General features: G+C 31.6%; 2 protein-coding genes across 12 annotated transcripts; one reads left to right on the top strand and one right to left on the bottom strand.

Moving 5' to 3' along the window:
- Nucleotides 1-7,840: 7,840 nt before the first annotated feature.
- Nucleotides 7,841-10,969, bottom strand: LOC112288101 (alkaline ceramidase). The gene is made up of 3 exons (XM_024531957.3): nucleotides 10,694-10,969; nucleotides 9,036-9,439; nucleotides 7,841-8,850 (listed from the first exon to the last, which is right to left on the bottom strand). The coding sequence occupies exons 2-3, from the start codon at nucleotides 9,302-9,304 to the stop codon at nucleotides 8,325-8,327; spliced, it is 795 nt and encodes a 264-aa protein (XP_024387725.1). The 5' UTR covers nucleotides 9,305-9,439; nucleotides 10,694-10,969; the 3' UTR covers nucleotides 7,841-8,324.
- Nucleotides 10,970-10,975: 6 nt separating this feature from the next.
- LOC149988254 (uncharacterized) lies at nucleotides 10,976-13,365 on the top strand. Of its 11 annotated transcripts, XR_016505126.1 has the most exons (5): nucleotides 11,031-11,212; nucleotides 11,585-11,787; nucleotides 11,932-12,064; nucleotides 12,456-12,537; nucleotides 13,200-13,365. XR_016505126.1 is itself a non-coding variant. In XM_090253694.1 (4 exons), the coding sequence occupies exons 1-3, from the start codon at nucleotides 11,091-11,093 to the stop codon at nucleotides 12,060-12,062; spliced, it is 456 nt and encodes a 151-aa protein (XP_090109820.1). In that variant the 5' UTR covers nucleotides 11,031-11,090; the 3' UTR covers nucleotides 12,063-12,064; nucleotides 12,456-12,632. The 11 variants fall into 11 exon arrangements, 3 of the variants coding, with proteins under 3 accessions (XP_090109820.1, XP_090109821.1, XP_090109822.1); XM_090253694.1 differs by lacking the exon at nucleotides 13,200-13,365 and having other exon boundaries at nucleotides 12,456-12,632; XM_090253695.1 differs by lacking the exon at nucleotides 13,200-13,365 and having other exon boundaries at nucleotides 12,313-12,632.
- Nucleotides 13,366-17,228: the final 3,863 nt, after the last annotated feature.

Raw genomic sequence — 17,228 nt, 5'->3', positions numbered from 1 at the left:
CTTTGTGTAATATTTGATTTATATTTATACTTTATAAAATATCATATTAATTTAATTACATAGATAATTCTATTAACAAAGTTTTATAGAAATATTTTTCATTTACAAAGCATTATATCTAATTCTATATTGTGCAAGTTTCTTCTATGTTTGTAATATACTTTAGGATATTAGTATTTTTTCTTTTTTTAAGATGTCAATATTCTTTCTAAAATTCACTCTATATCTACTAGCAAAATTTGATCATTTGAATACGTGAGAAAATTGTTGTTCTAATTAATATTTGTACAACTTATTCTAAATGATGTTTGTAGATTATTTTTGATACAATTTATAGACTACAAGATTGTTGGTGGTTTTAATGTTTGGTGTATAAGTATTTAAAATGAGTAAGGTACCTATAATATCTAGCATTTTGCAAAATCACAAGCACCAAATTATAGAAGATTTCAACATTTGAAAAAAAAAATTGAAAAGAATTTTACTTAAAGAAGATTGGATTGACAAGATCAAAATTGAATACATATATATTAGGAATGGTTTGACCTAGTGAGCATGCTTAATGTAATTAACTACATATTAATCTGAACTAAATATGTAATATTTTCCTTAGTTACAAAAGTATTGATTGCTTATTCAAATTAAAATTTATAATTATATTATTTCACTTCATTTTGCTTTACAAGAATCAAATTTTATCGTATATTCAATATCCTTATGCAAAATTATACCAATTTGGCTATTTCTTAATTTTTATAAATACTTTAATTAAACTTCTTAATATATCTAAGTAAATTTGGAGGTATCATTGTATCAATTCCTCAACCAATAGTTGTTGCCATTTTGTATGTCACTTTTAGAATGGTTGGTAAGTATTATATATCTATTATAGGCATTATGGTTCATATTTTTCAATGCATCTTTTTTGATAGCTTGATACAAAGCTAAAGCCATAAAAGCTACTAGTGTTAGATTCTCTTCTATTCAAACTCATTGTATTACATGATGCAATATTCATTGATATATATATATATATATATATATATATATATATATTTATTATAGTTGAAATTGGAATCTTACAATTATAATTTTTAAACATAAATATGACTTGAGACATCTTCATAATTGATGTTTCCATCTTCTTTGGCCTCTTTATATTTAAGTACTTTAGAGAATTCATAGTGTGTATTAGATATGATCCTATCAATATTAAAATTTAATGGATATATTTTAAAAATAAATTTTTAAGTAAAATTCATTGTATACTTTAAACTTGCTTTATTTATTCTAATTTATTTAGTACTCATCTTATTATTCCATTTTATATACTAATTTAATGACATTGTAAATAGTTTCTTCTTTGTGCTAATAATTATCATATTTATCATATCTATGTTTCTACATAATACTCTCATCAAATATGTAAATAAGAAAAAAAGTGGTAAGTTGTGGATGCAAAGTTTTGAATCTTCAAATATAATCTACATAGTCAAGACATATTGCATATAAAGAATCAGGAAGTATCTTACATGTAAGATTTGGATTTGAATTCTTGAAGACATTCAAAAATAGAAAATTTTGAATTGAAAGTAATTAGATTTGATCCCAAAAGCAAGCACATGCTATGTCATTGATGTTATAAATTAAGAATGAATACAAATGACATTGCATACAAAAAAATTAGATTTATTTCTATAGTGAAAATCATAATGAGATGGTAGCAGCCATGAACTTAAAAAATGAAAAGGTTGAGATTATTAGGCATTAATTAAAAAAAATATAATTTCAAAGCACAATCATGTACAATAGATATTCATAAGTTTATAATAAATTTTTGAGTCATTTATTTTTACAATTTTTTTTACAAACTGATGGATTGGTTGATAATATTTTATGTTGACTTGAAGGAAAGATTGTATGTTATGGCTTGGTTTGATGTGGTATATGGCAGCACTTTTTTTTTCTAATCTACATAGATTATAATCTTTTTGATACCTGTCAATAGAAGCTACTACAATAGTTGGAATCTCTTCAAGTCAAAGAATTCTTTTTTTGTAACAAATGAGTTTTATAAACTTAAAGCTCAATGAACATAAATTTCATTTTAAGAGTTGGTTGAGGGATATCATGTATTTTTCAACTGTTTGAATCTCAAGAAAATAAAGCATGTAATGGTAGGCCCTCTTTTTTTAGAGAAGTTTAAATTTTTGATTTTGATAATAAGATTGATACCATAATAATAGGCTTATTCAATACAATTGCAGAAAAAATAATTGTTATACACATCAATTCACGGATATAAATACTATAAAATATCAATCACCTTGAAACCTTTCTCTCTTCTCATGTAAAAAAAAGATGAAAGCAATAATGTTATTATTAAGCTTTATCAAAATTGTAGTTTCTATGGATGCAAATGTAATCATTCAAAGTAATATTATAAGGATAGAGAGTATCTTTAAGCTAAAAGATTATGATTTGAAGACGCTACATACAAAAATGATTTTTAACATAATAGGAAGAACATAGGTATTTACATTATATGCAATATTCTATGGATTAAAGTAGAACTCTTTAATTTATTTAGCTTTTTAATTGCAGATTTTATTTTATTTTTAAATTAATAATATGTTCTTATTTATCTAAGTCAAAATTTGTTTGATATAGTTTTCTTCTAACATTAAAGTAAGTGATTTATTGATGTATATTCTTAAATTATTATATCTTTTTTTTAATAACTTAAAAAATTTTAATTAAAGATTATAAAAAGTTAATGCAATAGAGGTAATATATATATATATATATATATATATATATATATATTATACTAAAAAATTAAAAAAAAAAACAAACAAACAAACAAACATCAATTAGTTAGCTTGCATACTAGAACTATAGAACCTCTAATGGCTTAAATTTTACACCTAATTATCAATGAAGTAAGGTATTATATATATATATATATATATATATATATATATATATATATATATGTGTATATATATGTGCTTCATGTTAGTGATTGGTTGTAATATGGACTAGAGATAGATCTTAATGTTTAAGATTTTCACCTCCAAAGAGATATTTGTTCAATTCAATGATTATTTGTAGCTACTCTACACAGATTCAATAATGGGCTACTATGGCTTAAGCATGCATTTTTAGAATTCAATCATAAATTCTACCAATCTTCCATGTTTCAAAAGAATTAATGGAAATTTTTAAATAATAATTATTTTTTTACATAAAATTATTTTATTTTATCCACAAGATATTTTAAAAATATTTTAGATCTTTTTGTCTTTTATTTATTTATTATTTTTTTTATTTCTATCCACTAAGAGTTTATAGCAAGTATATTTTGACAATTTATTGTATTAAGTAGCTTATAAATGATTAAAAACATATTATCTTGGATTCCTTTTTAAACCATTGCATGAGATATTACATTAAAGGCATAGTTTCATAAGTATAATTTTAAATGAAAACATTAAGATTTTCTTAACAATATCTAATTTTTTGCAAAAAAAATAGTTTATTATAGTTTTATTTGTTATGCTTAGTTAGCTATTTTTTTGTGCTCCATAGTATAGAATTGATGTGGGATCCTATGATGTTATATACATGAATGACGTTCAATTATACTAGCAAAGAGTAGTGGCTAGGACTTAGGTACAAGATATGCCTTCCAACAAATTAGATTTTTAAGATTTTATAATAATAGCAAAAATTTAGCTAGTACAAAATAAAAATAAATAAAAAATTATACACATGTATTGGTTGATTTTTCACATTATATTCATGATATATTTTAATTTCTAAACAATGATTCAATCAATTCAAATAAAATCATAAATCAAATAATAATAATAAAAATAATGGTACTATTAATAACTATTATTCTTAGTGATTATTTCTACTACTCTAATTTATTACTAAGAATTATTATTTTTATTATTTCTTGCTATTTATTCTCTTAATTTAATATATTATAATCCAAACTTTAAAATGTCTTGTTCTTATATTGGTGAAATATTTTTGACATGCCTTCTATGATCTAATCTCATCAAATTAGTTTTTAAATGGATCAAGTATATTTAACTAAGTATATTTAACTAAGTATATTTAATTAACCTTCTATTGTTTGGAATCTATTGGTTTAAACCTCCATATTGGTTTGATTCTTCCAAATTGTTGTTACTTAGTTAATGAATATGGATCTTTTAATCTAAATCATAATTGATACATACAAAGTTGAAGTGTAATAATAATAATAATAATAAAACTCATACTTTGAATAATCAAACAACCATGAAAAAATTATAATAAAAATGTCATAAATGTCAAATAACTACTTTGAGATTGTTTAGATGACTCTTCCTTATTGATATGCACATTTTAGTGACCTCTAAAACATGACAAGATCAACAACTTTCTTATGTCCACTGACATGGATCAAAATACTGGATACCATCAACGTTAAAGCAATTTGAGTGAACAAGAGGACAAAGACGTTATTGCAAAGCAACCAACTATGATGTGGGGTTGTGTGTGGTGAGAGCTTCAGTGGTGACGTCCAAGTTAAGAAAGCTTAAAAAGCTTCCCAGACTAGCCAAGACAAAAACCCCTTTTGAAGAAGAGTTTGCAGAGTACATCTGCGAGGTAGTTCTGGTTGTTGCTAGTTCCTGAAGCGTTGATAGGAGGAGCAAGCTTTTTTCAAATTGATGCTATCACGTGTAAGGTAAATATGCACAGCATTCCGGCCTCTGGATTCTGCACCTAGTTGAGTGCGGAACATGATAACTGCACTTGCGACATTGTGTTTTTTTCCAGTTACAAGTAACTGAGTGCTAGGCATCTCCCCATATTGTCAAAGAGCTTCACCATGAGTTACAGTGTTACGGACTCGATTGGTTGAGATTTCAGAACACGGTTACAAGATATCCTTCTGAACACAAATTCGAACAGTTGTGATGAGTTGTAAGATTGTGTTGAGTGGTCCTGGTTGCATACTAGAATGGTATCTATTCATTGGCCATGAAATGAGATACTGAAACGATCAAAAGGATTATGAAATGAGATGTGTTGCAGCAGTCGAATGAAGTGGATTTGGCGGTGACAAGTTGTTCGGTATTCCCAGCCAGTTTCAGGTTTCACTGGACATGACAAACTCTCAATGAAGCCTGATTTTGAATGGAGAATGCTGATTGCAATATCCAACAAACCTAGCTTCCAAGCCGCCGCTTCCTTGCTGCCGTTTGGAGTTCCATTGCAAAGTTGTTTATAGGCCCGAATTCTCTGAGAACTGTTTGCGCATAATTTGTACAGCAAGATGTAGTTTTTGTAGCTGATAAAAGTTCAAAATTTTGTTACAGTCTTAATTCAAGCCAACCATTGCAAGCTCATCACGTGCTCCCTGCACCCAAATGCTGCAACACAAGTGCATCGAGGAATCTGGAGAAACGTGAGGTAAAATCAGCAACAATCTCCGACATGCTCATTTTGGAAGGCCTGTCGATTTTTGTTTGATCTTCTAATAGACGCATCTTCTAATTGGCGAGAGCTAGATCCAAAGAGTTGGGTAGCATTATTGCAAGTGTAGGGTAGCATAAAAATAAAATATTTTTGTTTAAAGATAAAATTATTTGGATGTGAACAACATTATTAGAATTAATCAATATTTAAAAGTATTTTTAAGACATATCATGAAATATATATATATATATATATATATATGTTATCATCAAAACCTCTTTGTTGCAAGAATAAAATATTAAAACAAATTAGTAATGTACAATAATTTATAACATAGTCTTATATTACAATTCAAATAATCTATAATCATAAATCACACAAAAATATTTTTTTAAAATATTTAAAATGGCATTAATAAAACACTATTTAAGTAATATAAATGAGTTTAGTGTTTTTACTTTTTATTTATTTATCGAAGAATATCTTTGGAGCAATTTTTAAAAATCTAACATTGCCAAAATGTGTTTTTTCATCTTGTTAAAAAGGACTTGTCATAGGAAAAGAAAAAGAAAATAATATCAAAGGATGAAATTCCTTCTACAAAAAAAGTGACAAGAGATGTGTAGTACCATTATTGGCTTATTTGATGATTTTTCTTAGGATAAAAGAACTATTTGTTACATCTTTAACTTCATTCTTTAATTTTTATTTTAATTTTTATTTATCTATTTATTAGTAGCATTATTTTATTTTATTATGTATATAAATAGTTGTTTCAATGTCACTTGTCTTATTTCTTTGTCTTATAAATAAAAAGAAATAACAAAAGGCACTTAGTACATTAGAAGTAGGATCACATTGTTATAAATAAAGAGCTCTCCAACTATGTCAATTAATATCACAACTCATATTATATGATTCTTCTATAACAACCTTATATTATAGCTTAGATTATCCTTATCAAATATAATAGAAATTTGAACATTGGCATAAAGATTGCAAAATCAAGAAATGTAACATCAATAACATGATAATATATTTCACATAATTCTTTTATGCACTCTAAAAAAACGTATAAATTTCATTTAGAAATTTTTTTACAATAAATTTATTCTAAACCTTTTTAATATAATCAAGAGTGTTATTATATAAGTGTAGAGGTGCATGGCAGTAAGAAGCGTCTATTAATTGGTTTTAAAAACCAAGATTTGATAAATAATTATCTTATTTCTTTGAGATTACTTAAGGTATCTTAGATTACAAATCATGATGTTTATGTGTTGTATGAAAGTAGACACATCTTATTGCTTTGTTGTTTAAAAATATTTTCATTTACTTGGTATTATTATTGTATTTGAAATAGTATTATTTTGAAAGAGTGTGCTCAAGAGCTTCAAAGCATTGTCTTGGATGTCAATGATGTTCTAGAAGCAGTCAAGAATAAATAAAAGTTAAGTTATTGCTTTGGATGTTTTAATTCTTTGTTGATTTGCTTCTCAACCATGAATAGGGGTCTAATTGGCTCTAGTCGTTCATCCTACCACTTCATGTGAGCAACCTTCATTTAGTAGTGGCTTATCTAAGTTCCAAATATCCTTATCTTTTAGAATGCTTTGCATCCAAAGTCAACTAACATTCATAATTCATGTGTCCAATAAGTATAGGTCCTTACAAGCATACATTCTCATAGCTATACATCATCATCTTAACCTAGACAAGCAAACTCAAAAGTTTCACTTAACTTACAAATACAATTAGTTAATTTACTCAATGTGTTTTACTTAATCCAGTGTTGTAAATTTTATGTTTTGAATAGTCTACATAGTGTAAAGGTACAACTTTAAATTAAAAATAAAAAATGATTTATTCAATTGATTTGATGAAAAATTATGTATCACTTCTTTTAATAGTAATTTAGATGAACACAATGTTGTCTCATTTAGAGTGAAAAAAGATCAAATGAATAGGAAATTTTGGAATACTTCCAAAAAATCAAATTGACAAAATAATCTTTTTTCTTTTCTGTACAATGTTAAATTGTATTATATGAAATTATACCAACTGTATATGATCAATTTATAAACTCAACCACAGATAAGTCAAACTCAAGCAACTAGTGGCTATAACAAATCAAATTTTGTCCTAAACAATTTACACATGAATTGTATTCAACAACCACATGTTTTATCTTTCTTTTTTTCATTTGCCTAATTTAAGACTACAACTCCAATTCATCAACACATGGTATTCACTCTACTGATAAGGTGCCAGACTTGAAATCAATTTTGTTAAAAAGCTATCAAATTCATGTCAAATTCTATTAGAGTATCAATCAAGCTAAATATCAATCTCGAGACAGGAGTCAGTTCATAATCGACACCCAATTGGTCATATTTTGCAAAGAAATTGATTGTATCACCTGTTCAAGGTTGAATGAATCTGACGACATGATACACCTAATTGAACAAGAACGGTGCTCATGTACAGAGTACGAGTGAGCCAATACTTTAGACTACGTGTCATGGCAGCTCCATAAATCCTAATACTAGCAGAGAAACCTGTGAAGTCCAAAGGAACGAGAAAGGTCATTTTGTACGCTCTTTTGAAAAGTTTCATTGTAATACAGATTTTCATGGCCGGGCCTGGCTCACAAACCAGGAAGGAAAGATCTTTTCCAATAACCGCTCTTTACAAAACAGGAATTAAGACCAAGAAAGGAAACAGACGATACATTACAAAGGTTGACTTTCATACGTTACCATCTAATAACTGTATTGTTGACCAACCATGCGCCTACGATGGCTTAGCACAAAAACATGCATAATGCACGTTGGTCATACTTGGTCCTATTGCTCCTTCCGATCACGATCGCTCTTCTGCACCTTCACGTAAGGCAAAACTCCCAACACATGCTCAACCTTCGGGTTCCAATTGAGTTGCTCAGCTCGGCAATACTGTAAAAATGTGTTGCCGAGATAAGAGATGTATCCCATGAACACATGCCACAAAGCATGGCCTTGAGGGTTTATCCGGAGCTTGGATACCTGATTGCACAAGTGCCGGTCTACCAGCCAGCATATTGCACCCATAACAAGAAACAAGACATACTTACGAGCCAGTTTCCTCACTGCTGGATCTGTGGTGTGGATGTAGTATTTATACATCCTCGGTAGACAAAGCAGGGCCAACAAGACGAAATGCAGTTGGAATCCCACAACAAACCTAAACTGCGAGTGCAGAATGGCAAAAACAGTTCCGTACAGGAACAGGACAGTAGGCATTGTACTCCGATAATGCCAATCTGGAGAGTAGAGCACGTAGATGTAGAGAAGCATCACCCATACCATAGGAGTCTCATCACTTTGCTGTTGACTGCTCGCAAGAGTCGCACATGCAAACAATAAAGGAACTGGTCAGGCAATACGCTCGTAAGTGTGACATTGAAATAATTTTGAAGCCAAGACATTAGCCCTTCTTATCCAGATTCACAAGATCGACGTTTATGGACGAGTAGTAGAGGGTTAAAAACTGCTAAACAGCAAGATGTAAGATCTTACGCATATTTAAGTGTGGCATGAAAAAGACTGCTGCCAATGCTCAGCGCAATAGTCGACAGATGAAGAACGCTGAACCGTCTTTCGAATTTCTGGCTGATGGCGTAATATAGACCTATCAGTGCAAGAATGATACCGGGGACATTGGATATAGTATTGTAAAATTCAGCCACCATCGGAGTGACCTCATAATTCTTTTCACACCACTCCGTGCTCGCAGTGATTGGACCCCAGTACCCCTGATGCGATCCTGGCGAAATTTTCTCCGCCATTGGAAAAGAACAGACTCACCAGCTTGAATCCACCTTGACCAGCTCGGAACCTTTTCAACTTGAACATGCACGAAATCTCCTCTCCATGTTTGCTCAAGTTGAACGAATTATACTCTCAGGCCTGACCTGAGATTACTGTAAAGTTCACACGATCAAACAATGAACAAACTTTGCAAAACTTGTTGAGTATCGAAGTGGTTCATGCACTACGTCTGCATACTACACTTCAAGGCCCGCTTTAACTTTCCTGTATAAAAAGGAAAATATTGCCAGTAGAGCAAGATAAAGTAATACAAGAGAATACTCATTGATAAGTATAGAAAAATTAGGTCAGCAAAAAAACCATAAACCACAAGAAACTTCCCTCAAAAGCTACACAAAAATAGTTCATCCATAAAACCCACATTCCCACTTCTATTCAGGCAAAACAGTCTACGCTTTCGACAATCAGAATAGGCAGTAATGGAAAACTGGAGGCAATACATATGTGCACAAGGCAAAATTCTAAAATTGATGAATTCGAAAAAAGACTTCCAGTCTTCGCGAGATAGTGCGATGGAATCAGCAGGTATAGTTTTGGTTTATACTATGATGAGCTGAATCAGATGACGGGTTCCGAAGAAAATTAAGTACTAGCGTTCAGGAAACACACACTTTCCTGTATCTTCCTCTAACAAGCAATCATTGTCTTTAAGTAGACTGAGAAATTTGAAGGCGTCACAGAAAATAGAGGACGGCAAGCTTTCCGTCGGGAGGCCAATGAAGTAGGGTTTCAGAATTTAGAACCAAAGATTTGCAAGTGTCGAATTCATTACAATCTTAAATTTCTTGTGACTCGTTCATTTTTTTCTTTCTGCAAAAGTCCTTGTAAAAACTAAACTGCATGCAAAATCCGGGAAGCGATCCCGTCAAAAAAGCACACAATAGACTCTCAACAACCAGTATTGAAACTACACTAATATGCCAAGATGCAGGAGAGAGGACGGGGAACAAACACCCTCTAAGGATCTCCTCCACGATTCACTCTTCAAGAGATCATCACCGCCACAAAGATCACGCTCAGTAGGAAAAGGGACTCAAGAGCGGCTGATTGACTCAGATCGCCAGCCGAAAACCATACCCCCGAACCCATGAAGTCGTCAAACTGAAATCTCCCTTCAAACCCGAAATCCACGCTCCCAACTTCAGATTCGACAATTGAAAGGCCGATTCTCTCACCGTCAAAAGCCAAATCAAACAACCATCGACACGAATCTCTCGTCCTACCGCACTCAGACCCCGAAAACGCCAACGAATCACACCACACAACGACCCTTCTCCACGTGGAACCACCGAGCTCAAACAAACCCAAACAAAGACACTCCTAATTTACAAAGACAATGTCCTTACCCGAAATGGATGAGCAGAGCGCTAAACAGCAACAGCAGCTGGGAAGAGTGATCACTTAAACCCTAACCAGAGGTGGGAGCAAAAAGGGGGTGAGAGGCTCCAACGCGACGGGGCAATGAGAATGACGAAACGCGACGGGAGGGGGAAGCGTCACGAGGTCCCCCACGAGAAATCGAAACGAGGACAAACAGACCTTCGAAACGTGAGCTCAACAACGCAGTGGAATCATCGCCGCGCTTCTCCTCGTCGCTGCCACAACGACACACTCGTCGACGTCCAGCCCCGAGGTACCTCCCTTCTAGGGCATCGGTGCGCATACGGGTATCTGATCCCGAGGATAATCCGCTTCTAATACCCGGTTATATCATAGTCGCAGACTTCGCGGGTATGTTTGGGTATGTGCATCAATCTCTGTTCGTTAGTCTATATCTATTATATAATCCATTTTCGTCTCTTCAGTTGTGATCTGGAGTGCTCTCTGTGGCTCTTCTGTTCGGCGGGAGCTTCTGTAAGTGATAGGTACAAGGTGAATGGATAATATTATTGTGTTGCGGAGCTGTCTGTGCACATTTTTAATGTTTGCAATGTGCTTGATAAATGATACTAATTTCATGTATTGCTCGGGCCGAACTTTTAGGTAGCACACGTTTGGGAGATCGTTTGTGGCCGGTCCGATGCGATGAGCGTTGCATCCTTTATCCCTTCTTCGATGTTGTTGCATGCTTGCTGTGTGATGTTGCTTCGAAGGCTTTGTTGACTTGATTTAGGGTGCAAAGCGAATCAAAAGGGCTCGATATGTGAGGTCTCAACTCTTGCCACACGCTTTTGTATGTGCGTCAAAGTATTACTCACTTTTGCATGTTAACGTCAGGTTTCTGAGTTGGTATGCAGCAATGTACAAAATATCGTCAGACTTCGCTCCATTACAATAACCAATGTTGTAGAGTATGAATGTTGCCTCACTGTTACGAACCTCCACCTCCTGGTGATACCGAAGACTGGGAGCTACAGTGCGTGTCGACGCCGAACTCTGGCAGCTTGTGTTTTTCTCTTTTGTATTCAACAGTGTTTGTCATTTTATTTAAATATCCATGGTACGGAATCGTTATGGAAGCCTTCTCGACTTTGGCTTTGCTACGTGGAGCCTAACACATGTTGTTTTTGTACATGGAGAACAAGAATTTACAATGGCTGTGAAGTGCTTGGTAGCTTCTGATTTTCGTGTTTGTTTGAGGCAGATTTACCGCACGAAGTCTTTCAAGGAACGAGACCTCGGAGAGTGGTGGTGGTGGTCGTCGTCGAATGTCAGGACTGTCGGCACTGCAAGCTTGATGGGTTCGAGACTCCTCTGGGAAATTTGACGCCCTGAAGGTGGGTTGAGGTTGACGATGTGAATGGGTTTCCATGGAAGGGTGTTCGTAGATTCTTTTTCCATATTTGCCCGACATAAACTGTATTGAACTACACTGCATGACAAATTATTTCATGCTGATGTTAGTTGAGTTTGATTAAGGTTGGTATCAGTGTTGTTTGTACTTTCTGCAAAACAAGGGAGTTGTTGTTTTGCATTGAATGTGGCCGAATTTCACATAAGAAGTTTTACCTATTGACATATGCAGTGTATCTCAAAGCTCTATCCAAAACATAAGTACGTGAACGTTACGTTTGACAAGACGCAATCAGATTGTGTGGAGGTGGAAGCAGTGGACACAAGCATCATCTGAAATCTACTTTTTTACCTTTTTTTCAACTTTCATTGCAGTGGGATTTAAGAGCCGTATTGACAGCAACACTTGGAATGGAGCCAGCAGGAAGACCTTAGAAGCCGAGATTGAGAACAAGCGGTATGTGCTTCAATCGTTAACTGCACCTACAACCATGAACAGCCTCACATTAATGAGTCCCATCTCGAAATTTATTAACGGAAACACATGCATCACTTCTGAAGCCACCTACCGTGTGTAGGAGAATAATGCCTGTCCCCCGACTCTCACCTTGTCCGGTCTTGTTCCTTGAGAGCCGTTGTGCGGTAAATTTGCCTCAAACAAACACAAAAATCAGAAGCTACCAAGCACTCCACAGCCCCACACTATGCTAGAAACAAAAAATGAATTCTGAGAGGGAAGTCTTCGCAACAATCAATGCCAGTTTAAGTTTCTACCCATCAAAGGGAAACCCAGGCATTCGGTACCAACCATATCCACGTAGCAAAGCCAACGCCGAGAAGGCTTTTGTAACGATTCCTCGACGGTAGCTCCGGCTCTAATTCAAAATCTTAACGCCCTACAAACCCATTGTACAAACATTTCAAAATCGCCTTTAAAAACAATGACTGACCAACAAATTAAACAGTGCTCAGATGTGGCTAATGGCCCCAAACAGCGAAACAATACAAACCACCATTTCACCTCTTTCATTTAAAAACAACAAATCTTAATAATTCTATCATCCCTGGAACTGGAATCTGAAGATGTAATACTTCGTTGTTCTGTGATTGCTGGATCAGAGAAACTCTTGAAATGTTAAGTCTACGCCTCAATGATGGGTAAAAAAAAACTCAGAAGCCAAAAATCATAATCTGACAAAAGAGCGAGGTTCAGGGCACATAGATCGTAGCACGGAGCGTCCAGGATTTCAGGTTCTCACTTGTCAACTACGACATGGTACACCCCGGAATTTTTAGCTTCTTATACAACAATAGTCCAAGGATTTTGCTCAAGACAGGCTGAGAATCGGGGGAGAGGGCGGAGCTAATCTTCAGCAGCAAAGTGAGAGAGGGAAAGGCGGCATAGAAGCAAAGCAGTAGGCGAAAGACATTTTATAATTTTTATAAAGATCTGGACGACTTTGGTGGTTGGAGGACAGGCTGAAGCAAAAGATGGGATAATGCATGTTGTGTAATATCATGTGATTTTTGGTGTGAATTTGAAGTAACACAAATTTACCTTCCTTATATAAACAAGTATGATATAAATATTCTTTAATTGAGTTGATCAATAAGTTTTAAAATCAAGGTAGAAGATATTTATTCTTGATGGTGATCTTGTTGAATCTTCAATAGTCTAGGCATATTCACAAAGATTTGTCTTTTTTCTTTATAAATAAGACAAAAGCTCTTATCATAGACATACACATTTATTTCAATAGTTATTTATATGATTAAGTAGAAGTAGGTAAATGTAGATTAATTTTATAGTATTTTTTAGATAAGCTTCTTAGAAGCTTCATAGATTCAATTTTGACTTTACATGTATTTGTAATTGATTAATAGGTTAGAAACTTGGTCAACAAATTAACCATGAACCACATATGATGGTAGCTTGTAAAACAAGCTAATAATGTGGTGCACATATAGATAACTTTTTTTGTAAGTTAGGTCATATGTTTAGCAAAGTCAACACATGTTGGAGGTCTTATATCATATTGCAATATAACTCCTAGTTAGAAAGTATATATATTGAGGTAAGAATAAAGCCTTTTTCACTTTCGTCAATATCTTTTTAGTCTTCTTGTTTTTGGCAATAGCCATTCTAGTTTAATATTATATTATCTTTAAGTGACTTTAGCTTTTTGGATGCCATAACAGTGTATTGAAGATTTTTTTTTTTTTTAAGATTTGTATCCTTGATAGTTTTATTAGAGTATTAATTTATTGTTCTTGTCTTGTTTTAGAAGTGAGTAGATTACTTACTTTTATTGTTGTATTTTAAAGGTTACAGATTACCTATATTTAAATAAATAGTTTGATTTTTTAACATTTATATTTTGTTTAATGAGAGTGGATTATCCTTCTTTGTAGAAATTTTCATTTGATATTAGAAGTTATAGATTATCTTCCTCTAACTTAACTTTTTAAATTTTTTTGAGTTGTGTATAGAAGAAAAGATAATAGATGCTACTCTCATTAAAAGTGAAAATAGATTTATAACTATTACAAATCTTCATGACTTTTTTAACAGTCTAAGAGTAGAAATCTCATATATTTTTAGTATAAATCATAGAAATATTATTCTTATACATATGGTAGAAATCCAAAGTCTATATGAAGAACTTATATAGTTAAATAAAGTAAGTAGATCAACCTCACAAATGAATTCAGGAAGTCTTGTTTCTACAAGAAAAGTAAGGATTAGTATACTTGACAAGTTTGATGGAATAAGATCAAAATTTTTAAGGATTTCTACAACAAATTAAGCTCTTTTTAAGGTTGCATCCTTTGGAATATACTAATGGATTTATTCAAGTATGATTCATAGATGCACTTCTATTAAGAATTACTTTCTTTTGGTTTGCACCTTTGATAGAAAAAGATTCATAACTATTCTATGATTTAAATTCATTCTTAAAAGTATTTACGAATACGTTCAGAGAAAGTGATCAAAAAAAGGTAGCAAAGACCAAGTTTCTATTGCTATGGCAAGAATCACGTTTGGCCATTTTTATATGGTGCTGAATTCCAAAATCTTATGTACAATGTGGATTAGAATGATAAAGCCCTTATCAATCCATTTTGATATGAATTAAAAGATAATATCAAAGTTTTATTATAGACAATGCTAAGGATAGATTCACAAAAGTAATTTATCGCTCAATCCATTGTATGTGACAATCAATTCTATGAAAGATGCCAAGAACAAAGATTTGGTTGAAGAAGTACAACTCAAGCCTTAACGAAACCTTTTAAGTTTTCAAAAGCTTATTTATTTTAATCAGAGCCTATGCAAATTGATACAATATGTTTTAAACTTCTTATTGAAGAAGAAAAGATCCATCATCATTAAAAAAATTTGTATCTATACTATGAAAAATCCAAGCACACTACTCAACATTCTTCAAAGAAGTAATGCAATTACAAAATAAGAAAAATGGTTCTCAAAGAAAAAAATGTGTCAAAAAATAAATTTTTTCAGTTACAATAGAGACCATGTAGATGAAATCTTGTATAATACTTAATAAAGATCCTATTCTTTCTTCAAATCTCTCTCCCAATTTTATAATAGAAGTTTATTTAGGACCAAAAAATCACAAAGTCTTAATCTTATTTGATTTAGAAGCCTCACCTTGTTTTATAAATGAAGCCTTTGTCAAAAAATAAGAAATATCATTAATCAAGAAAATCAAATCTATACATATAAAAGTCATAGATGGTTGTTTGATGTCTTTTGGAGTTGTTATCCATAAAAATGTTCCTTTACATGTAGTAATTAAAGATCATAATAGTATAGTAATATTTAATATAATAAGATCTCCATCTAATCTAATTATTTTAAGATTATTTTACTAAAAAAAGTATAATTCTCAAATAGATTAGATTTTTTATAACCTTAACTTTTCTTATAGTTTGATCTAAAATTTTATTAGCCAAATAGAAATATATAAGTCTTGTACATCTAAACTTTTACTAATACATCCAAAAGCTTTCATTACTAAAGCAAAAGAATGATCATCTTTTGTTATACATGCCATGCCTATTTTTAATGGTAGAAAGACATTAAGTGATATTCCTAGCCAAATCAAGATTTTTAGGACATTTTTAAAAAGAAAAATGTAGATATTCTTCCAAAGTATCAATCTTATAATTATTCAATTGATTTATAAGAAAGAATTCAACTATTATTTGGACCAATCTATACCTTATCACAAAATGAGTTGGTTATACTAAAAAAGTACATTGATGAAAATTTGACTAGAACTTCATATGTCATTCTAAATTTCCAACATAAGTTCCTATTGTATTTATAAAAAAAATTATAGATTTTTATAGATATACCTAGATTATCAAAAATTAAAAAAATAACCATCAAGTATAAGTATCTCCTACCTTTGATTTCAAGACTTCTTGATCAAGTCAATCAAACAAAGATCTATATAAAAATAAATCTATAAGAAACATATAACTTAGTCTGCATCAAAGAAAGAAATATATGGAATATTACTTTCCAAACTAGGTATAGACTTTTCAGATACAATATCATGCCTTTTGAACTCATAACTGGATCAACTACTTTTTAATATTTCATGAATGATGTTTTTTGTGAATTTTTTGATGATTTTATTATTTGTTACTTAGATGACATTCTAATCTACTCTAAGAACATAAAAAAATATGAATTTCATATTCATTATGTGTTACAAAAACTTAGAGATAGAAGATTGTATGCCAAGATGGAAAAATATGTATTCCACACTACTCAAGTTGACTTCTTAAAATACATCATTTTCAACAAAGGACTAATGATGGATCCAAAGAAATCTCAAACTATTATAGATTGGAATATTCTAAAAATAATCAGAGATGTACAATATTTTATGAGATTTGTCAATTATTACAAAAACTTTATCATGATTTTTTTAAAATTACACTTCTTTTTATATATCTGACATGTAAAGATAAACTTTAGTGGTATAAAGAAGTTAAAGTATCTTCTAAAGCCTTAAAAATAATATTTATTTCTATACCAATTTTGTATTGTGTCAATTTTTCTAAGGCATTTTTTATCAAAAAAAATACATTACACTTTGCTATAGGTATTAT

Source organism: Physcomitrium patens, chromosome 10 (assembly GCF_059467195.1).
Source record: "Physcomitrium patens ecotype Gransden chromosome 10, ASM5946719v1, whole genome shotgun sequence".
In the NCBI taxonomy this organism is placed as follows: Eukaryota; Viridiplantae; Streptophyta; class Bryopsida; order Funariales; family Funariaceae; genus Physcomitrium; species Physcomitrium patens.
Note: the sequence above shows the minus strand (reverse complement) of the source record. Positions and strands in the feature narration are given on the sequence as shown.